Below are 23,216 nucleotides of genomic sequence, written 5' to 3' on the forward strand. Positions count from 1 at the left end.
TATCTAAATCAACCCACTTTACAACAGTAAATTGTTTTTAATTTAAAGCAACATTGAATGATTGTGTTCAGGAAATAACCAATGATAGTTTTAATGCACTGCCAAACATTTAAGAATGGTCAATTCATAAATCAGAAAATTCCTAATGGAAGTTGCAAAAATATGCATCATCGAGGTGTTTGGCACTACACCTTGAGTAACTGAGTCAATTTAGATAGCTGCAGAACCAACCCTTGTGGAAACAACTTTAACTTGAAGGCTTAGAGAGACTAGCCATGACTTGAAAGAGTTTAATGAAGTTTATAAATTTCCAACAGATGGTTAAAAACACTGCACATGACTATAGGAGTGATCATGCTGGATCACACCAGAGATCCATCCAGTTTAGCATCACATTTTGAAGACTTGCCATGTGATGTTTGAGGAAGGTTTAAGAAACATGTCAGAAGACAGTTCTAGGATAACCTGTCAAAAGGAAAAATCATCTCCTAATCCCCACTAGAGATCAGCTTATGCCCTGTCTTTGTGCTCAAAATTTAAAGTTTATTGCTTCAAGTTTATAGAACTTTTGAGGAATTAAAAATACTTAAAACATTCTCTCAAACATCTGATGGTCTCTTCAAAAGTCAGGCCACATGCAAGAGATTGCTTGGTATTACCTTAGATTAACCTATTCACACTGGAAAGTCACTTTCAGAACCCTAGTTCTCACCACACAAGCACACTTTAAAGCTGTGTAAGTGCTTTGCAAGCCCAAGGACATGAAAACTAAGCTACATTATCCACGATAAGAAAACTGCATGGAAAGGATAAGACAGTATTAAGAGCCACAACAAACTTTCACCACCACTAAAGAAACAAAAACTAGTGAAGCTTCAGAACTGGGAAGCAACACTTGAGTCAATGCTTATCTACCACATCTCTAACACAGAAGAGAAAGAGGACATTGCCGTTATAAAACGGATATATACATACACTCCTTAAGGAGCATGTATCATGCAGATGCAGCAGCTGTGACTCATGACATTCAAGCTATAAAATTAACTCCAGTGTTACTTAAACCTGTAAGAGGCTGCCTTTGATTTTTAGCAGTTATATCGCACTTTGAATGTCAAAAGTACTAACTCCCCTCAAAGTGAGCTTCTGCATTCCAACAGAGGCTCTACTCTCACCAAATACCAATGTAAAAAAGTGTAGGAATATTTTTCAAGTGGAGTTGGTGATTGAAGTAGCACACTTTCAGAAGCCATCATGTAGCATGACCTTTCCCAGCACCATGCCTGTTACAGATACCTGTATATGCTTTGGGAATGCTATAGCCTTTACTTCACAGAAGTCACTCTCCAGACATGTGGACAGACAAATGACCTGACAGGCAGCAGACTATGCTAAATAACTATTTGCTTCTATCTTCATAGTCAGAATGATAATTAGTCTACCTATTTGTAATGGGTGAAGCACCAGAAGGAACTCATGCATGCTGGAAAATAGTTTTCAGAACTAGGGAAGCAGGAAAAAGAGGGAAGAAGCATACCATCAGTTAAAACAAAGGCTCTGAATGAAGATACTCACATTTCTTTTCTGTGAATTGGTGAAGTAAGCAGGACTTTCCTACACCCATGTCCCCTGTTACAGAAAACACAGTTACTGTTCTGGTAACAATGGCTTCAATTTAAAAACATCTGACAAACTTTACATTGAACACGCAAGTGCCTTGCTGGACCATGCTTTGCTATGCCTGTATGCATGAGGTGCTTCACAGTGCACCTGGTAACAGTACTTTTCCCTATAGCTTTATTCACAGGCATAGGGTAGTAGAGGTGTCCAAGGAATAAACAAAAGGAAAGGAATTCAGGTTACAGCCTCATGCGATATCACTATTTAAGGTTTGCACGGTCATACAGAAAGCTGACCTCTTAGACTCTGAGTGGGAGAGATACCAAGGTTATCTGCAACTTTCAGAAGGGCAACAGAAATTTTAAATTCCATACTGACAGACATTAGAGCAGAGACCTTTAATTATAAACATTTTATACCAGAAGTTAGGCATCTCCCAGTAGCTGAGCAAGTGTGAGGCAGCTGCTACACTGTCATGTTAGTCCTGTATTAGGCTTCAGCCCAATCATGGCAGTGTGCTTCACATACAGAACTAAATGATAAATTGTTTTCAAACAGAACAAAAACAATCAAGGATCTCATAGCAACCTTGATTTGCACACCTTTAAGGCAAAACTGCCCCCAGAGTCATCTACACAAAACCCTTTACAGTTGTATGAGCAACACAGCAAACCCAATCCTACTGTGATAATCATAAAAAGACAAACAAGTCAGGAAGAAATATCAGGAGATCTAGTCCAGAGGTTCTCAAACTTTTGTATTGGTGACTCCTTTCACACAGCAAACCTCTGAGCAAGATCCCCCTCCCCCATGAATTAAAAAAAAAACTTGTTAATATTTAAAAGTATTATAAATGCTGGAGCGAAGCAAGGTTTGGGTGGAGGCTGACAGCTCATGACCATCCTCTGTAAACCTTGTGACCCTCTGAGGGGTCACAACCCCCAGTTTGAGAACCCCTGATCTAGTCCATTCTCCTGCACTGAGGCAGGATTAAGTAAACCTAGGCCATCCCCAATAAGCATTTGTCTCTAACCTGTTTTTAAACACCTCTAAGAATGGATTCCACAGCCTCCCTTGATAACCTGTTTCAGCATTTACCTATCCTCACAGTTAGAAAGTGGGGGTTTTTTTTGTTTGTTTTTTTTTTTTGTTTGTTTGTTTTTAAATATCCAACCTAAATCTCCCTTGCTACAAATTGAGAGAATTACCTCTTGTTCCCCATGTCTACCAAGGGTAGAACAATGGATAACTTAAAAGTGCTAGAGGACAGTTATTTGAAGACTTCAGTCCCTGCTCAGCCTTTTCTCTTCTAGACTAAAAACGCACAATTTTTTCAATTTTTCTTTGAAGGTCATCTTTTCCAAGCCTCTTATTTTCATTGCTCTCTTCTAGACTGTCTCCAATTTGTTCACATCTTTCTTAAAAGCATGATACCCAAAAACTGGACACAGTATGCAAGCTGAGGCCTCACAGTGCAGAGTAAAGGGGAACAATTACATTCTGTGTCTCAACACTCAAACTCCAGCATGAGATTTGCCTTTCACAACTACATCATGTTGCTGATTCATATTTATGTTTCACTGTAATTCCCAGATCCTCTTATACAGTACTGCTGCCTACAATGGGGAAAACTGGTTGTTTTTGTGTTTGACCTTTTTCTTCCTAAGTGTAGTGCTTTGCAATTGTCATTATTGAATTTCATCTCTAGTTCAGACCAAATTCTCCAATTTATCAAGATCATTCTGAATTCTAATTCTGTCCTCCAAGGTGCTTGCAACCCCTCCCAGTGTGGTGGTGTCTGCAACTTTTATAAGCCTATTCTCCATCATCCAAGTTGTTAATGAAATTGAATACTACTGGATCAGAGACACCCTTGCAGGACCCCATGGATATGTCCTTCCAGTCTGACAGCAAACCATTGGTAACTATTCTGAATATGGTCTTTCATCCAGTTGTGCATCTGCCTCATTGTTGTCATTTCATTTAGATATTTCCCGAATTTGCTTATAATTTTAAATGCAACAGTATAGATAACCCACAATACTCCACACATCTCTTGTGGTCAAGATAAGGTCCTCATAGTAAAACTTAAATTTTGACACTCTGCAGTCAAAAGACAGCTTAGGAGTGTACTTGCAATCATATGTCCTCAAGCAGCTGGCCCCAGTGACTATACAGCTTAATCTCTCAGTTACATTTTTTTATACATGAAAAGAAACAAAAGTTTGTTTTTTGGTGCTGTGGGTTCCAAGTTCAACTGACAAACATGAAGGATTTTCCTCCCCGCCATACCTATTCAACTAGTTCAGTTTTAAGTTGAGAAACCAATTGTAGTTGAGAAAGCAGAAAAGCTTGTTTTCTCTCTTCCCATCTATGAATAAAAATGAGGAATGAGGATAAGATTTACTAGTTATAAAATCTTGAAAGCCATAGTTACCAGAAACATTCAATTCACTATTTTTGTTAATAAAATCAGCTTTAAAATGTAAAATGTGACAACAAGAAAAGTTCAGTATCCAGCATATGTAAGGTAATTTAATAAAAACAGTTTTAAAATGTCTGTATTTAACTGAATTCCAATTTCCACCAAATGCAGCAACACTAGTAAAAAATTAATCTACTGAATAAAAATGTATCATTCAAGTTTCTAAAACAATAAGAACTAAGCATCTGAGAAGTGTGTTATACTACATCTGTATACTTATCAAGCGATTATAGTTTATCCTCCTGGTCAACAAGAGTACCACCAAATCATGCCAACCAATGAGAATCAACCTCTCTCTAGGAAAACTGACGGCAGAGATGCAAAACAAGATTAAAATCAATTTAAATCAGCAAGGAAGAAACACTGATTTAATTCATGATTAAAATTGGTGATTTAAGTCATTCTAACCTTCAGCCACCTACACATGGTGAGAGGGGAAAAGCAGCAAAGAATCTAGCTACCTTCAAGCCCTTTACACTGTGGAAGTGTATACTGGAGACCAAGAATAGCCAAAAATGGGGGCTACAGTCATTAACCCTTTGGGATTGACAAACATTTCTGTCTTGTAAGATTGCACCAGAATACAGCCCCACCCTGCTAAGGGAATGAATACTGAACCTGCACTCACTATCTGCTCATAAACGGGTCTTCGCTGGGAAGAGTGCGTCTTGAGTGTAGTGCTTTCTGCTGAGACAACTACACTCTACCGAATATGCTTTTGTTTTAATGGCCTTGTTTGGACTGCTCTCTTTTCTAGCCTTAGAAAGCAACCACTGCGCATATCAACCAACAGTAGCAGGATAATCCAGCTACAAAAAATAAAGCAGATAACTGCAATTATACCAATACTGTAGTAATACTATCTTCATTAATTTTAAATCAGAGCAAGCAGCAGACTGGCTGAATGTTCTCTATAGAAATTAGTTTGCATGCTTCCCAGATTCCCCCCTCCATCCCATAAGTAGTTAAACTCCATGTGGTTTGCAGCACAACTTTTAACAAGCACCAGAAAACCAGGTATACACAGAGCTAAGTGTTGTGGCCTTAGAAATAAGGATTTTGGGAGGAGGAACAATGAAATGCAATTAGAACTATGCCTGGTAAGCGGTGCTCAGAAAGCAAAGGTAGGTGGATTTCAGTAAATAGTGCATATTTACCACTAACTTTAAAACACAATATTCCATAGATGAAGTTTTGTGGGGCTAGAGAAAAAGAGTAGAAACAATAGGAGATGCAAGGTGAAGTGTACATAATGAAGAACATTGCTCTAGATGCACACTTAACAGGAAGTTTTCCTTTCAGTAGGAACTCTCCCAAAGTTCAGATACACTTTAGAATGTCTGAAAGCAAGTATCCATGTATATACACAAGTATTTATCCCAACATCTGTTTTTAAAGTAAAAACATTTTTCAATTTCATACTTACCAATAATGATGTACTTAAATATGTAAGAGTAGTTGTAAGGTGCAGTTGCCATTGTGGCACTATAAAAGAAAAGAAATAGATCAGTGGTTTTAAATGGTTAATCTGTATTGCTGATTTAGATGCATCCTTTCTCCCTGAAGGGTATAAAATGAGTGCATGTTTTTTTCCTTAAGCTATCCTTTTATTCCAATCTCAGATTTCTACTGCATTTCCATGCAGCCAATGGATTAAGATATGCAAATACTCAGAACACAAGACATCCAGTAACAGCCCTTCCACATCACGTATCATGAAGCACTGTCTGCACTAGGGACTTCCATGAACAAATTCTCACCAGTGCAAGTACTAGTCTAGCTGCTCCATAGAGAAGGCTCAAGCAGCTTCTGGCACAAGTGGGAGTGTATAATATACACCTCTACCCCGATACAATGCTATCCTTGGGAGCCAAAAAATATCTTACTGCGTTACAGTGAACTTGCTTTGATCCACCAGCATGCGCAGCCCCGCCCCGCCCCGGAGCACTGCTTTACAAAGTTCTATCCAAATTCGTGTTATATCAGGTCACATTATATTGGGGTAGAGGTGTAATCAGTTTCTTTAGTGTAGATGGTTGACAAAATGGGACATTCCAACTTCCACATTTGTAGAGAAGTCTCAGTTTGACAAAACAATTGTAGTTACAATTTAGAACACCTCTTTTGAAGTCCCAAAAAGCTTTTCTAAAAAAAGTGCCCTTTAAGATTTGAAACAAAGCCATAACCACCATTTTGCCATGACAAATAACTTAAATTACAGTATACCCTAGAATGTTTTCCAAAGATAAACACTACAGATTTGCATATTTTAAGTCAGCTAACCTGCTCACTCTAGTTTATAGAGAAGGCTACTTCAGGCCCCATGCTCTGTTGAGTAAGAAGTCTGGATTTCCTACACCCAGGCATTGAGAGAGCTAAAGCCATACGTCAGATGTTCAGGAAATTGGACAATAATTGTTGCTTTGTCAGCCAGACAGCAGTGAACAAGCCTCAGTAATTTGACTACTTTTACATGAACTGATCATTTTATATCATATCAACCTGTTAATTAACTTTTACTTAAACTTTACTATAAACGGTATACTAAGTAAGATAAGGTGAATTATTCTTGGAAGTTTACATACATAGGAATAAGGAATGCTTAGTTCTGTCTAGCCTGACATACCAAGTCATTGCCATTATTTACTTTAATATATGCAATTTTTGGAACTAAACAATTTCAGATACCTGCTCAAAAACTGGAATTACAGTTCTTGTGAGTTTAACATTTATGAATGACTCCTCTGCCTCACTGAAGACTCCTTTTACTACTTCAAAGTACAGCTATGTCCGAGTTCCAGTCCTGCTCTGATGTTTCCTTGGCAGCCTTGTCGCTTCATTAATTCCCTTGGTGGCACTTCTCATGCATCTTACTTCCTACCCACCCCAGCCACCAGTTTAAAATGAGGATAGTGCTGCTCACCCATATGACTAAATGTTAAGTATTCGTTAGTTCAACACCTTCTGTACTCACTCATTCTTTTCCTACCCCCCGCATGTCAGATAACCACCAGTTACATAGAGGGATTTGGATCTCTAGTCCACTTAAGCCATATTACAAGTTAGGGCAACTTCACCTCACGAGATAGGACAAGTGTGTTTATATATTAAAAGAATCAGTCAAGTAAAATCAGTGGGGAACACTAGAAATGCTGACAGTTCAATGTCATTTTGATATATACCACAGTAAACACTTCTTCTTACTCACCTAAAAAGGAAACTAATCCAAACCAATGACCACTCAAGAAAAGGAAAAAGACTGAGTTGACTGACTAACAGGAACTGCATACAGTGTGAATCCAAAAAGATGGTGTGGACAATAGTTTAGAGCACAGCAGGAAGAGACTCCAGCAGGGACTTTTTTTGGGGGGTGGGGCGCGGGGGGGATAAGAATAGCTTAAAGGTCTTAATGTGTACCGGGCAAGATATAGCAGTACCAGTGACTTTCCCTTCCCCAGCTGTTTTATTCAGAGGAAGTTCCCCTTTCCCCTCTGTCCAACCAGACAACGAACACTTCTCTACCTTTCTCAGGTCTCTTGAATTAGGTAATTCCACTCCATGTACCCCAAGCAGCTAAGCAAACCATCTAAAACATCATAAGTTAAATTCTATTAGGCCTAAACTAAGCCTAGATTGTGCAAAAACTCCTTTGGGCTAAGAGTTATTCTGGTAATGTAACAGCAAGGCAAGTTTCCATCATGAGATGGTCTGCAGTAGCTCAGAGCACCTTTGACACTATTTTGGTTGGGAGGGGAAAGGGGAGGAGAGAGAGAACTGGAGAGGAAGTGATGGTCAGGACAATATAGTTTTCTTCCCCTTCCACCCCAGACTATAGTTCTCAGAACAAGACTTTAGTTCCCCCTCCAGAGATTGTCGGAAAGCAGTGCAAGAAAGTAGTTTTGCAAGGACAGTACTTCTTGCTGCTGTACTGGGTAGAAGAGCAATTGTGGGAGTCAAACAACCCACTGATGTAGGGTTGTAACTTCAGCATCAAGCTTTGTCCCTCCACATAAAAGGCTCAAGTTCTTTCAAGCTTACACCACCAGTAGCTGGATGTGCAGTGATACTTCTTGCTATATTCCTGAAGATCTTCATCATATTTAGGAAAATTACTTCAGTGTCAGATAAATGTTAATGCTCCAAGTACATAAAGAGTTCATCATCAGTGCAGCTTTTCCAGTGTGGACACACCCTGATGCTGCAGATTTTCTGATGCATCTTCCAGGTTTTATATGCGGAAAGGAAGCAGAACGAGTCCCAAGAGCAATACCATTCAGTGTCAGAAAAAAAATCTTAACAGGTTTGTTGAACTAACAAGATCAGAATAAACTTAGGTTTGGCTACTGTTTTTTCTCCCATTATAATATATAGGGACAATATAAAGAATTCTCTATCAATCAATCAATCAACCTAGACGTGTCTATATTGGGGGTTAGGTCGACCTAACTACGGCACTCAGGGCATGAAATTTCACAACTCTGAGCAACTTCACTAGGTTGATCTAATTTAAGTGCAGATCAGGCATCAGGCTTTTGCCAGCATAGTGATGTCAATTTGGGGTGCAATTCCCCCGAACACACACTTCTAACCATGTCACAGACATAACCATGCCACTAAAACCATTAAATGTAGACTAGACCAGAGATAAAGTTTAACTCCTTCTAATTTTTAAATCTTTAAATATTTGGAGCATTCATCAAGAATAGATATTTCAGAAACAAAGCCTAAGTCAAATATTTCTTGAATGATCAAAATATACCTGAAGATTTAAAACGCACATAAAAGCATTTCTCAATCTACATTTGTGCTATAAGATCACTTCAAAAAAGTCTATCACAGAATATCAGGGTTGGAAGGGACCTCAGGAGGTCTAGTCCAACCCCCTGCTCAAAGCAGGGCCAATTCCCAACTACATCAATGAATAAGTTATGAAGCCACAAAACTTTCAGATGCATACTGTGAATCACCATGTTACACATCAGTAACACTACAAAGTCTAATCAATACTGAAATTGTACACTACTTAAAGTAGCTAAAGAATTGCCATTCTGATTAATACTTCTGAATGTACAATTGAGATACTAAGTTCAAGATCTTAATGACCACTCAAGAACCTATCAGATCAAATTTAAGATCAAGCCAGGTTGAGTTAACCATTTCCAGATGTCTGAAAGCATTTTGGTCCAATACAGGTAACTCCAATTTGAAATTAGCATCTAATCTGTTGATGAGTTATATAGTCACTTTTACATAACTAAAAGTTAGATCGCTACTTAGAACATAAAAGAGTGCCCTACTAGGCCACTATCTTATCTCCAACAGTGGACTATTTGATACTTCAAAAGCTGTAAAAATCTCTATAAGGAAAGTGGATAAAACATGGGCGAGGGGAAATCTTAACCCCAAGCAATTACGCTATTTTAAAGTATACCAAAAGATTTGCCAGGCTATAAGTTTTTTAACCTAAGATTACCTATTAGTATCGATCATAATGTCTAATCCTTTATGTTGGTTGGCAAAGAGTGTAGTAGGAATAAAGACAGCATTCCATAGATTAGTTTTCTTTTATCAGCTTTATCATGTGTTATGCCTCATGTCCACTGTTTAGTTAGTATTAGTCTTTTTAATGCCATTCAAAAAGACTTTCTGCACCTCTAGTCATTTTCATTGCCATTCCCAGGACCTTTTCTATTTCTACTATGTTCTTTGGGATGGTGTAAACTAGACTTCAGATTACCAAAGGACTAAGTGTACCAGCAATTTTATAGAATAGTAGCATGATTTCAATATTCTCTTCCAGCTTAGAAAAGAGGCTAAGGGGAGGAGGGCAGATATTCATGATTTTATAAACCTCTGTCATGGCATGGAGAAAGTGAATAAGGAATTGCTATTTACCCCTAAACATAACAAGAACGGGGGGGGAGCGGGAGGCAGGGGTGGTTGGTTCACTCAAATTAATAGGCAACAGGCTAAAACTAACATAAGTACTTCTTAACATCACACAGTTAACTTGTGGAACTCATTTCCATGGGATGATGCAAAGGCAAAAGTGCAACTGTGTTCAAAAAGAATTAGATAAGTTCAGAGAGGATATGTCCATTGATGGCTATTAACCAAGATACTCAGGAATGTGGCCCTAAAGCTCTGACTGCCAGAAGGTGGGAGGGAAAGGAGGTGGGGGGAATGAAATTTTGCAACTGCCCTGTTCTATATGATCCCCCTGAAGCGCTAGTAATGACCACTGTACAAGACAGGATATTGGGATAAACAGACCAATGGTCTGACCCAGCATGGCAGTTCTTGACGCTTCCAAACAAAATTGCTTCAGTGTTAACAATGAAAAGTTGTTCAACACAAAATTGATGCAACAGACAGGATATCAGTAAGGCCCTAAACTTTCTTCAGCATAGATGAGAATTGTGAAACTTGTTTTCGTAGAGAATCTATTAAATCTGAAACTTTACTAACAATTAAGGAATTAAACAAAAACATCCATTTTACTTCCTTCCCATTTTATGGTCTTAAATCTCTAAAGAATGAGCAACATGCAAGTCAGATTCTACATTTAACTGGGTAGCTCTTTAAAGTTTGTATTGTGTAAGGCAGTGGTTTTTAATGTGGGGGTTCAAAGACTATGTCTAAACAGTCTTTGACTATGAAAATGAAGTTTCAGATCCCAAGAGAGACATTCTGTTTTTCTGATCAAGAGTATGTGAATAACCCCACTTAGAGGTCAAAACACGGAATTGTCATCACCACAGAAGCCCACAGTTCAGCACCCTTTTCCATGCTACATCAAATGCCATGCCAAGCACATGCAACATTTATAGCTGAATTCTGTTCAGTCAGTTTTCTGTCCAAGATTATGTTAGGGGTCCGCACACCACAGGTTTAATCTCCAAAGAGGTCTGCACCTCCATTTGAAATTTTAGGGGTCTGCAAATGAAAAAAGGTTGAAAGCCACTAGTTTAAGGCAGAATTTTTTTTTTTTTTAAAGGAACAAAATTTATATAATTAGGTTGCTTCAACAAGACTAACTGATTGTCATACTTGACTGCACTGTAAGTAATCTGAAGATATCACAATGTACACTGGAAAGAACAGTGTGAACTAATCATACAGAGAGATCTAGATGTCACTGTGCATAATAATGGCAAAAGAGCAAGATATTAAGGGGAACATAAAAACAGATATATTGGGTTAGACCAATTGACTATCCAGCCCAGCATCCTCTCTTTTGACTTTGGCCAGTGCCAGGATGCTTCAGAGGTAATGAACAGAAGAGGGCAATTTTGAGTGATCCATGTACTGTCACCCAGTCCCACCCTCTTGCAGCTGGAGGTTTAGGGATACTCTGAGCATAGTGTAGTGTCCTTGACAATAGCCACTAACGGACCTATCCTCCATGAACCTATCTAATTCTTTTTTGAACCCAGTTATACTTCTGGCCATCACAACTTCCAATGGCAATATATTCCACATGTTAATTGTGGATTGTGTGACAAAGTAGCTCCTCTTGTATTAAACCTGATGTATATTAGGGTCATCAAGTGACCCCTGGTTTTTGTATTGTGGGAATCTCTCTCTCTCCCCCCATTTCAGGCAGGATCCTTGCTCCTAGGATGCCTCGATCTCCTCTGCCCCATTGCCCCAGATAGATGGTGAAGAGCAGCTGAGCTCATGACGGGCTGTCTGTCTGCCTCCGCAGCCAAACCCCTTTCAGTGGCATGGGGGAGGCTGGAGATTACTTTACCCCCCAACAGGGCCCGCAGCCCGTCTACCACACAGGTCTAAATACACTCTCCCGGTCTGGTTGGCTGCCCCCCGCAGCTGGGCTAGAGCATTATTATTGACCTGGCCCCTGTAAGAAGAGGCGGGGCTCCCAGTGACCTCTCGTGATGCCCATTCCTTCCTGGTTGCCATAGTCACCTCTTGCCAGCATCCCAAAATGGCCTCTCTGCTGCAGGAGAACCTGTTAGAGACTCACGAGCAGGGAGTTAATGGTTAGAGTGGGTTAATGGTAAGAGTAATACTTACCAGTTAACTGCTTAATATTTTACATTCCTAGATATAACTTCTATATTCACTTTTTCCACATCATGATTTTATAGACTTCTATCATATTCCCCGAGTTGTCTTTTCTAAGCTGAGCAACCCTAATCTTTTTAGTCTCTCCTCAGATCAAAGCCATTCCTTACTCTTGATCATCTTTGTTGCCCTCCTCTGAACCTTTTCCAGTTCTACTATATCTTTTTTGAGATGGGATGATCAAAACTTGACAGTATTCAAGGTGTGACTGCACCATGGATTTATAGAGGCATTATAATACTTTCTATCCCTTTCCCAATTGTTCCTAACATTGTTAGCCTTTTTGACCACTGCTGCACACCAAGGTGAAGTTTTCCGAAAAAATGTTCATGAATATTCCAAGATCTTTCCAGAGTGATAACAGTTAATTTAGAACCCACAATTATACAAGTGTCGTTTGGATTATTTTTTCCAGTGTTCACTACTCTGCACTTACCAACATTGAATTTCATCTGCCATTTTGTTGCCCACTCACCCAGTTTTGTGAGATCCCCCTGTAACTCTCTGCAGTCAGCTTTGGACTTTATCTTGAATAATTTTGTATCATCTGCAAATTTTGCCACTTCATTAATGATCTGGAAAAGGGAGCAAATAGTGAATATGCTGAACAGCACTGGTTCCAGTACAGATCTTTGGGGACCCTCCGTTCACCTCGCTCCATTGTGAAAGCTAACCATTTATTCCTATCTTTTAGCCACTTACTGATCCAAGAGAGGACCTTTCCTGTTATCCCATGACTGCTTATTTTGCTTAAGAGCCTTTGATAAGGAACCTTACCAAAAAGGTTTTCTGAAAAACCAAATACACTGTATCAACTGGATCACCCTTACCCTCATGCTTGTTGACACCCTCAGAGAATTCTAACAGATGGATGAAGCGTGACTTCACTTTTTGTGTGGGAAGAATCAGATGGCTTTTGTGAAGTGAATTCTGTTCTTTACTATAGTTTATCAATTTGCCCTGTACTGAAGTTAAGCTCACTGGCCTGTAGTTGACAGAATCAGAATCTTCTGATACATCACTGTGGGACAGCACTTCAGATTTGTTACCCATATTAGAGCTATCCTTTTGGGGCATCTCCCCTACAACCTCTGCAGTGAATACCAATGCAAAGAATTCATTTAGCATTTCTGCTAACACCTTGGTCACCTAGTAGCCATACTGCCCGTTTGGCAGGCTTCTTAGGATATAGGTCTATACTGCAATTAAAAACCCACAACTGGCCTGCATCAGCTGACTCAGTTTCACAGGGCTCAAGCTGCAAAATTCTGGTGTAGTTAGTTCGGGCTCCAACCCAAGCCCAGACAGCTATACTGGAATTTTACAGTTCCACAGCCTGAGCCCTGAAAGCCCAATTCAGTTGACATGGGCCAGCTGCAGGCGTTTAAATGAAGTGCAGACATACTCCATTTGTACTTATTAAAAAAAATTAAGAATTTTTCTTTAGCAAGTTGCTTCTCAAGTTCTTGTGCACCTTCCAAATTAACCTCACTAGGATCCGACTTTCAATTTTTAAAGGATGCCTTTTTGCCTATAATGGTCTCCATTACTCTGATGTTTAGCCATGGTGGTACTCTTGATCCTTTTACTGTATTTTCTGATTTAGGGTATCCATTTAGTCTGAGCCTCTATTATGGTGTTTTTAAGTTGTCCCCATGCTGTCTGCAGGCATTTAACCCTTCTGATAGGTCCTTTTACTTTCCATGTAACAAACTCATTTTTATGTAGTTCCCCTTTTTAAAGCTAAATATTACCGTGGTGGGGTTTTTTTGGTATTATTTGGGATGCTAAGATTAATTACATTAGTCACTGTTACCAAGGGGTTCAGCTATAGTTATGCCCTAAGACAAAAAGAAAAACAAACAATTTTAGCCTTGATCCTGCAATCACTTATGCATGTGCTGATCTATAAACACAAGATTAGTTCCACTGAAGTCAAGTTATGTACCTGCTTAAGGCCTTAATTTCAGTATTTTGTTTTTGCCTATAACAGTACCGTAGGATTCAAATAAGATAGCCCATTAAGTAATGGCATTTAAAAATGTTTATAATTCATAATTATCTATAATTGAAAAAGCATAATCAATATTTTTAAAAGGTGACATGATTTAGATCTTTGGTTTAAGTTACTCCGGCCCTTATCTAAAAAAGATTGAGTTTATTTAACCTATATTTTGTTAGTAGCAGTGTTGCACCACCATATACATGGCATTAGTAACTACAGGCCATAAGCAGGTCAGGACTCCACTGTACAGACATAGGGGTTGGCTACATTTACATTTTATAGCACTCTAACTTGCTGGCTCAGTGGTGTGAAAAATCACTCCCCGAGTGCAGCAAGTCAGAGCGCTTTAAAGCGCTAGTGTAAACAGGCTCCCAGTGCACCGGACGCAGGGAGCCCTCCAATTACCAGGAGCACTAGGAGAGCTCTTCCCAGCGCTCGCATGTGACCACACTCATACTTCAAAGCGCTGCCACAGGAGCGCTTTGAAGTTTCTAGTATAGCCATGCCCATGGTGACAGCCTGTGCCTCAAACACAAAAGGTTGGTTAGTGTGTGTCTCACCATGAAGGAGAGAAAAGATGGTAACACGTTATTTCTTGTTACAGGTGCGTACAGAGCCTAAAACAGCTTGCAATCTTAACACATTACTACAGACATCAGGATGGGGAAGACAAGGCACAGAAACTATCATGCTTGACAAACAGTCACAGCACACAAACTGACTAGCCACCTTCAGACCAATCATTTGTATTCAAATCAATGAGATTAGGTGTATTTATCCCATATTCATGGCTTTCAGTCCCAGTAACAGAATCATCTCTATCCAACCTCATTCCTTTGACAGAGCTCTAGGCTCAAAGAAATACCACATTAAAAATGAACTCAACCCAATACTGGCCATTCTTAAAACAGAATTAGAGGGCTACGTAATGACTAACTTCATTTTCTATGCAGAGCATAGAAGAGGAAGAGGAATGCAAAGGGGAGTGAAATATGGAGGATTAAGAGCTTGTCTACATAGTAGAGTTGCAGCAGGTTAACTGGAATTAGTTTGAACTAGGTTGGTTAACCATCACAAGTTTATTTTATTTTTTTTTGTGCCAGCTTAACACTCTTAGGTTGAAGTGGAAAAACCAGTTCCCAACTGACTTCACTGAAAGAGCCACTCAGCGGTTTGTGCTGGTTTCAAAGTCATGAATTTGATTAAACCCATTCAACTTTCCCATGTAAACAACACCTTAGACGACATGTTGACTACAGCATTCCATTTTTAAAGGGTCCCAATCATTTAGTCCACAGTGAATATATACCCTACAATATATTAATTTCTTATATACTGCTTTTCATCAGTTAATCCCAGAACTCTGCAAAGGAAGCCAGTATTATCCCAATTTTACAGAGATCAAATGACCTGCCCAAAGTCACCTAGTAGGCCAGAAATAGAAATAGCAGGCCAGGTCTCCCGAGTCCCTACCCAGTGCCCTGTCCCTTGGACCATGCTGCTTCTCACTAGTACTCATCATCAAGTCTCTTCAACATTAAATGATAAAGGTAGATACTCTTAGTCCAGCAGATGACAGAGGGAAAAGTTTCAGAGAAACACTGAAGTGAAAGAAGTCAGATGTATAAATACCACATTTTACTATCTTAACTGCCACGTGCATAGTCTCCTCTGCCACTCTTCCAGTACCATACACTTTCTTCCTCATCTTTCCAATCTTACAGAAAAAATAAAAAAAAAATGAAGAGCATCCTCGTCCTGTTGAGACTCCCCAGCATCTTCTTGGTTCTAGCTCCCCATCATAGACAAGAGTGTTGAAGTGAGCTGTAGCTCACGAAAGCTTATGCTCTAATAAATTTGTTAGTCTCTAAGGTGCCACAAGTACTCCTTTTCTTTTTGCTACATAGAGTGACTTCTAGTTTAGAAGAGAGGCATTTCCCTCAAAGAGTATCTATTTTAAAACTACTAGTTTCAAGACCGAAAGACCAGGATTTTTTGTCCTATAGTTATTAACATGGTTAAAAAAAAATTAAAAATCCAAGACTAAGTACCCAAAAAGGCTTTTTCTTACAATCCTGTTGAGAAGTTTAATTTGAGAGTTGTAAAGTGTTTGCTAAGTCCTAGGATAGAAGTGAACTGTAATGTATTTAATGACTTATTTAAGTACTGTCTTCTATATTAAATCCTCAAGGAAAAAAGTGGTCTACTGGTGATTTACACTCTCCACCACCTCAATTTATCCACAGTAGTTTTACATGGATACAGTTCAATATAAAGTCTGTTTCTCCTGCTCCCACAAAATACTCTAAAGCAACCTCAAAATATGCCTTCCTGTCTTTGTGCAACTTAGTGCTACTCAAACCCCTTTTACCTACATAAGTGTAGCAACATTAGTAGTTACTACTTACATCTCCTACACTCTGAAAATGGCCTAGTCGTTACTCATGTTAGGACTTGTCTACACTGGCACTTTATAGTGCTACAACTTTCTCGCTTAGGGGTGTGAAAAAACACCCTTGAGCGCAGCAAATTTCAGCGCTGTAAAGCACCAGTACTGGGAATCGGGCTCCCAGCGCTGGTAGCTATGCCCCTTGTGAAGGTGGGTTTTTTTAAGAGCGCTGGGAGAGCTCTCCTGCAGCACTGTGCCATGCCTACACAAGCCATGTTAAAGCACTGCCGCGGCAGCGCTTTAGCGTTGCCAGTGTAGAGTAGCCCTTAGATACAATCAGGTTATGGCAAGCTATAATGGAAGCAATATATCTGAATACTAGTTATAACTGACGTGCTTTAGACATAATGTCATCTCAGTAATTATGTGCCTACTAGTTCCCATCAGAATCACAAAACACACCTGCTTCACACACCCATATAAGCGCCAGAAAGCAACTATACCCTCCAACTATGATTATAGCGTGATAATGCACTTCTACTCTGAAAAGTGACATAAAATGGCATCAGGGATTTTCATGTGTGTGTGTTTCTTGATCTCCAAGCAGAGTTTGCTCTGTTTAAAACAAAACAAGAAACTAAACTGGCAGCCATGGAAACTCATCCTGAGCTCAAAGTGTCAAGATTATTTTCCAATCGTGTGTACTACCATTAGTAATAGTTTCTGCAGGCCAAACTAGGCCCTTATTTATAACTGCACAACTCCACTGCCTTGAATGGGTTTGCATGGGAGTAACTGGTACATTGTGAACAATTCTGCTTATGTGCATGATTGAACAAAAGAACACTTGCTCTTCGTATTGAAAGCCAAAGCAGCCAACAAGAGTAAAATGCAAGCAGTAACTTTGTCACTGGAGTCAGCAAATGTGAGACTACAAGAGGGACAGATCTGATGAACAAGGTACCAATTTTTAACCTAGTCCCTGGGTAGAGTCAGTGTGAGTAGTCCGAGGTTTTTAAACCAGTTTTTATTCTCGTCCCCCTCATCCTTACATGAGGTGGTACTGGAACAGCCAGGTGCAAAAAGATAACAGCTTTAAATACATTGCCTCTGCAATCTTACTAGTCCTGCTCAGAGCAAAGAGGAAGTATCAAGGTCACACCACATTATTACACAGTAGCATACGAATAATGCCTAGAGCCATCAGAATCAACTCCCAAGTTCTTAGTTTTATCAGAAAACATCTCATTGCCCTCAATTTTCCAGCAACATCACTGTTAGTTTTTTCTATTGATGGGAACTTCTCACTACTACTAAGGATTTTATATTTCTGCTGTCAGACACACCTCCATAAAGAGAAAAGTGAGTCTTATACTTAAACAGCAGAAAGTATGTCAGATCACCTGATCTGCATTTATCAAATCCCCATTAAATAGTCAGCAGGATGCACCAAAGCAGGAGTGACTGTTAAAGAAAAAAATAAAATAAAATACAGAATGACAGCTTAGTCTACATTACTAATGATCAGGCGCCATTTATGGTCACTGACTAAGTTTTGTTTCCTGCTAGTTTTCTTTAACTTTTTAAACTAGAAGAGGAAATGTACTTATAAGCATGTTCTGTTAAGGTTGTTCCCCCACCACCACCACCACCACCACCAGCCAACCATTTATATACATGCCTCTACCCACCATCCCCCTCCTACTCCATCTATGAACTATTTGACATAGCAGCAGTTTAACGTTTGTTCTCTCTTCCCAGTGAGAAACTGGTTTCATCTGGTAGAGTTGTACATGAGTACTGAACTGATGGCACTTCAGTGTTCCTTAATAAAGAAAGTTTGAGGCTTTTTGGGAAAGCAGCATATAAAGAAATAAGTCTGGTAGGCACATAACTTGACCTACCACAAGCAGCTGCTTTTTGGTAAGATTTAAGCAGTATCTAAGTTTCACAGTTAACTTGTTGATTAAGAGTGCAGTTCTTCTGTGACCATACGATAGCACTCTTGAAACAGCAGTTTCTTTTCCGATTTCAATCTGTTTATTTTATTGACAAATAATTCAATTATGTTTTCCCCTTAACACTGCAGAGCCATAGCAACTAATGTTCTTCCTTCCTGGTATCAGTTATACCTTTGCAACCAACCTAAAGGCTATGACTTGCATGCACAGGTGTCACTGAAGACATTGGCTTACAGGACCTTGATATGAATGGATAAGCATTATACAGCAAGAACCCAGGCCAAGACTGTAGAGTTACGAAAAATGGCTTCTAACATTTACATTGTATCAAAATTGTTCAGATTCACCAACCATTAATAAACCCTACAATTCCTTTAACTAAAAAGTGTGTTGGACAAAACAACCATGCCTTTATTGCCCATTGTGCTGAAATAATGGAACAGAATATTACTCTACAGATGCGGGGGGGGAGGGGGCGGAAGGGGGAGGGAAGAAGAGGAGAGAGAGAAGGTGTACCAGATGTCCTCTGTGTACAGAAGTCTCAACAGCCATAAGAATTAATCTTGTGCTTATGAGTATGACCACTCAAATCAAAACCAGAGATAATGCCCAAGGTAAAACACAAGTCACTTAAAATACACTCCATAGCACCTTCAGAAAGCTACATTTTAGCAACTACCTTGAAGCAAAAGAAAATTTTATATTCATTCAACTGTGTATGAGGAAAAAGAAAAGGAGTACTTGTGGCACCTTAGAGACTAACAAATTTATTAGAGCATAAGCTTTCGTGAGCTACAGCTCACTTCATCGGATGCATCCTATATCCTACATGCATCCGATGAAGTGAGCTGTAGCTCACGAAAGCTTATGCTCTAATAAATTTGTTAGTCTCTAAGGTGCCACAAGTACTCCTTTTCTTTTTGCGAATACTCTGAAACCTGTGTATGAGGAGTTTCCTTTCACTGCTTGTTTAGCAGCAAAGCCACATTCTCCCATAGATATCTACTGCACGGTAAGCCTGAACAGGCAAATTACATTCTACACCAAAAGTTTTGGTAACAACTAGACAGATAACGGAAAGTTACCTCTGATTCTCTAGCAATTAGTTACTGGGCTGTTTAAGTCACCAGCTTGATGCAATACATTCTTGATCAGTGGGGAAAGTGCCTATTTCATTGGTTCAGAAAGATGGAGGGAGGAAAAAAAGTCTTGAGAGCCCACTGGATACACTGAAGTACAGAAATAAAAAAAAACAAAAAAAAAACTTATAACTAGGTTTCTAAACATCATTTAGAAACTTCTAATTTTAATATGTTAAACAATTCCATCTTTTTTTCCCCTTTAATGATGGCTTCATTCAGGCCAAACGTATCCAGTATGCTTGTAAACACCATGTTTCCCCAATCTCAAGATCATCAACAAGTCATAAAAACATGAGATTGGAGTTTCTTACCACAGCTCTGATTTAAGTGGTTTCCCCAATCCTTCACAGGAGTTAGTAACTTTCCTTTTAATCCATATGCAGTTAGTTGCACTTGTAGATGTTAACTCCCCCAGAGCAGAAACTCTCTCACTTATGTTTGTAAATTGCTCAGCATAACATAGACCAAATCCCAACCCAGGACTTTAAGTAATACTATAATTTAAATGTTTTATTTTTTTGCGGCTAAAAAGTCTCTAGCAGTTTTATGCAACATTTATAATAATACACAAAAGACACATCCACTACAGAATCAGTTTCTAGTTCAAAACCCAATACTAAGAATTTTTTAGATTACCTGTCAATTTTTAGTGTAGACAAAACGCCATTTTCATGTTGTCAGGATAGTCACAAATATAGATACAAGATCTTATAGAAGAATTTTTAATTGTGTGTCCTCCACCCCTCATGTAGCCACTCAATTTAAGACTATTAGAAAGAAACTGAGTAGCAAGAAAGGCCACAACAGTATGGACTTGAAAGCAATATAACTGTAGACAGAGCCTAACACACACCTTTCCTTGCTTCACAGAATTGATGAAGCCAGTGTTTTTGTTGTCACAAACTTGTTTCCAAAATAAGCCATCCACCCACTCCAGAATATCATCCTTAAAACACAATTCAGAAATGTGCTGCAGACAGACAGAAGACAATCATCCGAGTCTTTTAATCCATTTTCCTATGCAGCATCTAGAACGATTTTGCCTAAAAGGAGTGAACTACACAACGTTTTGGGGGACTCTCGGAGAAAGATTTGGAGGATTTGTTATTATTCCTACATGAAAGATTCTTTGTCACAGTTTCATACAACATAAAATTTTAAATATTGAAGTTAGGGACAGCAGAAACAGCCGACATCGCAAGCACATACCCTACTGTATACAAACCCCGAGTGCCCATACGATACACACACACGTGTGCAGTCACACGTACTATGCAGGGGCACATCCTGCACACATACATGGGGGGAATGCGAGCGTGCAGCAGCGCAGAGGCGGCGGAGGCCAGAGAACCAGCGCAGAGGAGGCCTAGCTCCTGGCCCAGCCAGCCTCACCCTACCCGGCAGGCCCAGCCCCCAGCTCTGTCCCCTTCCATTGTGCCTCGTCGTTACAGATGGGCAGGCGGGTGGCGGCAGGGCAGCAGGCGGGGTGCAGGCTGCATCCGCCTCGGGCCTCCCAGCAAGGGAAGCGGCCCATGGGAAGGCCGAGGAGCCGGAACAGACCCAGCGAGGCCCGGGCACGGAGCGATCACCAGGCTAGGCCGCGGGTGGCTGCGGGGCGGGAAGGAGGGCACCGCTGCGGGGGCCGAAAGGCTCGCAGGGCAAGGGGGCCAGGAGACGGGCTCCCTGGGATGACTCGCCAGGCAAGGAGGGGTTCCGGCCGGGTTCAGGAGGAGGCCTCCCGGGCCGAGGATCGCTCTCTGGGCCCGGCGTTGTGGAGCAGGTGCCGCCGCTTCCTTATTACCTAGGCTCGGGGAGCTGGTGGCTGTGCAGCTTGGCTCTGGCGGCGGCGGCGGCAGCCCGGTCCCCTCTGGGCGCTGCGCGGCTCTGCTTCGGGCTGGGCAGCGGCGGCCGGTCTTGGTCTCCGCCTCTCTCCGGGGCTCGCACAGGCTCAGCTCTGACGGCTCTACGGCGCCCCCATCCCCCACCCCTTATCCAAGATGGCGGTGTCCTAGTGCGCGGGGTTTCCCCTCCCACTCTCCACGGCCGCACAAAGCGGCGCGCAGGATTCAGAGCTCGGGCCAATCACAGAGCACGCCTGCCCCAGCGGGGCCCCTCCGAACTGCACGCGGCGGGCGGTGGCCAAAGCGGGCGACGGCGCGCGCGCGCTGGGCGGAGGTGCGCGCGCCGGGCCACGCGCCCCCTCTTGCCCCCGGGCGCGTCCTGAGTCGCGCGCGCTGGCTGGGGCGCGCGCCGAGTGGGGAAAAGGCTCGGCCTGGGTCCGTGAGCCGCCAATCAAGCCCGCCCGCGCCACGGGCGCGGCTGCTCCTCCTTCGTGCCGCGCCCCCACCCCGCTGCCCCTCCTCAGCCCGTGGCCACCGGCCCCTAGCGGGGACTCATCTAAACAGCACGGGAGGGTGTCCCCGACACAGCTGCTCGTCACCCCAACAGAGGTGGTGGTGCAGCCTCAAGCCTCGCAGGGCCGGGTCCCTGTCTACTGTGGTGCTGAGAGGAGGCTGCAGACCTGAGATGCCCAGGCAAAGAAATGGCTGAGGGCAGATACTTGCCACACACACACACGATGCCTTCACACTAGGGCGTGCAGATGTCCCGATTTTATAGGGACGGTCCCGATTTTGGGGTCTTTCTCTCATATAGGCTCCTATTACCCCCCACTCCCTGTCCCGATTTTTCACATTTGCTGTCTGCCCTACCTGGCACCATAGCGAGCGGATCTGGCGTAAACCACCTCAGCCTGCCCCGACCCAGCCTCACAATGTCATGGCAATTTGTTGACTGTCTCAGGGGTGTGTCACAAAGTGACCCTTTTCAGAGTAGCAGCCGTGTTAGTCTGTATTCGCAAAAAGAAAAGGAGGACTTGTGGCACCTTAGAGACTAACAAATTTATTAGAGCATAAGCTTTCGTGAGCTACAGCTCACTTCATCGGACATTAACAAGGGGTCAGGAGGCAAACACTAGCACAGACACAAGGGGCCACATGGCAATGAGGACAGGTGCTGTGTTTTATGATCACTTGTTGGCCGCTGGGGTAGCGGGGATCAAATGTCCTACCTGCACAATAATGAAAGGACACAAGGAAACCCACACAAACAGCACATGGAAAGACACCAGCCTCTCACAATAGGAGGTAGCAACAACACAGCCTGCCAGATGGCAGTGGACCACAATGCTACAATGATAGTTTGCTGATGGCTTCCAGGGTCTTAATGTGTGACCTCCTCACCCTTCTCCCCCTGCCCCTCCCCTACACACACAAATTAATCAGAGGACACAAGAAAACACACAAATACATTGTTTCATAGAGACACTAGTACATCAAGAAGTTTCACAAAGGGACTATGATTTGCTGTTGTGGCCTAAAAGTGACCCATGAGTAAGACTCATAAACATGGTATCCCATAAAGATGCCAGCAATATGATGAGATTAAATTATGATACTACGTCTAAAAAATCAGCATGTCATAATGCAGCATCACAACATAGCATTTTGCTGGTCCCAATGGGTGACAC

The 23,216-nt window shown here is 41.3% G+C and overlaps 1 protein-coding gene across 3 annotated transcripts in view; it reads right to left on the reverse strand.

The window, feature by feature from the left end:
- RAB14 (RAB14, member RAS oncogene family) overlaps window positions 1–21,946 on the reverse strand; it is a 32,726-nt gene extending 10,780 nt beyond the window's left edge. Inside the window, exons 1-4 of one of the 3 annotated variants that reach the window (XM_038374224.2) lie at window positions 21,489–21,708; window positions 5,529–5,587; window positions 3,910–3,988; window positions 1,573–1,626 (exon numbers count right to left, since the gene is read on the reverse strand). In XM_038374224.2, the coding sequence (XP_038230152.1) occupies window positions 1,573–1,621 (49 nt within the window). In that variant the 5' untranslated portion in view covers window positions 1,622–1,626; window positions 3,910–3,988; window positions 5,529–5,587; window positions 21,489–21,708. Of the gene's footprint in view, window positions 1–1,572; window positions 1,627–3,909; window positions 3,989–5,528; window positions 5,588–19,630; window positions 19,775–21,488 lie in introns of all 3 variants that reach the window. The other 2 variants (XM_038374222.2, XM_038374228.2) reach the window with 2 other exon arrangements.
- Window positions 21,947–23,216: the final 1,270 nt, after the last annotated feature.

Source organism: Dermochelys coriacea, chromosome 16, assembly GCF_009764565.3.
Source record: "Dermochelys coriacea isolate rDerCor1 chromosome 16, rDerCor1.pri.v4, whole genome shotgun sequence".
NCBI classification, from domain to species: Eukaryota; Metazoa; Chordata; order Testudines; family Dermochelyidae; genus Dermochelys; species Dermochelys coriacea.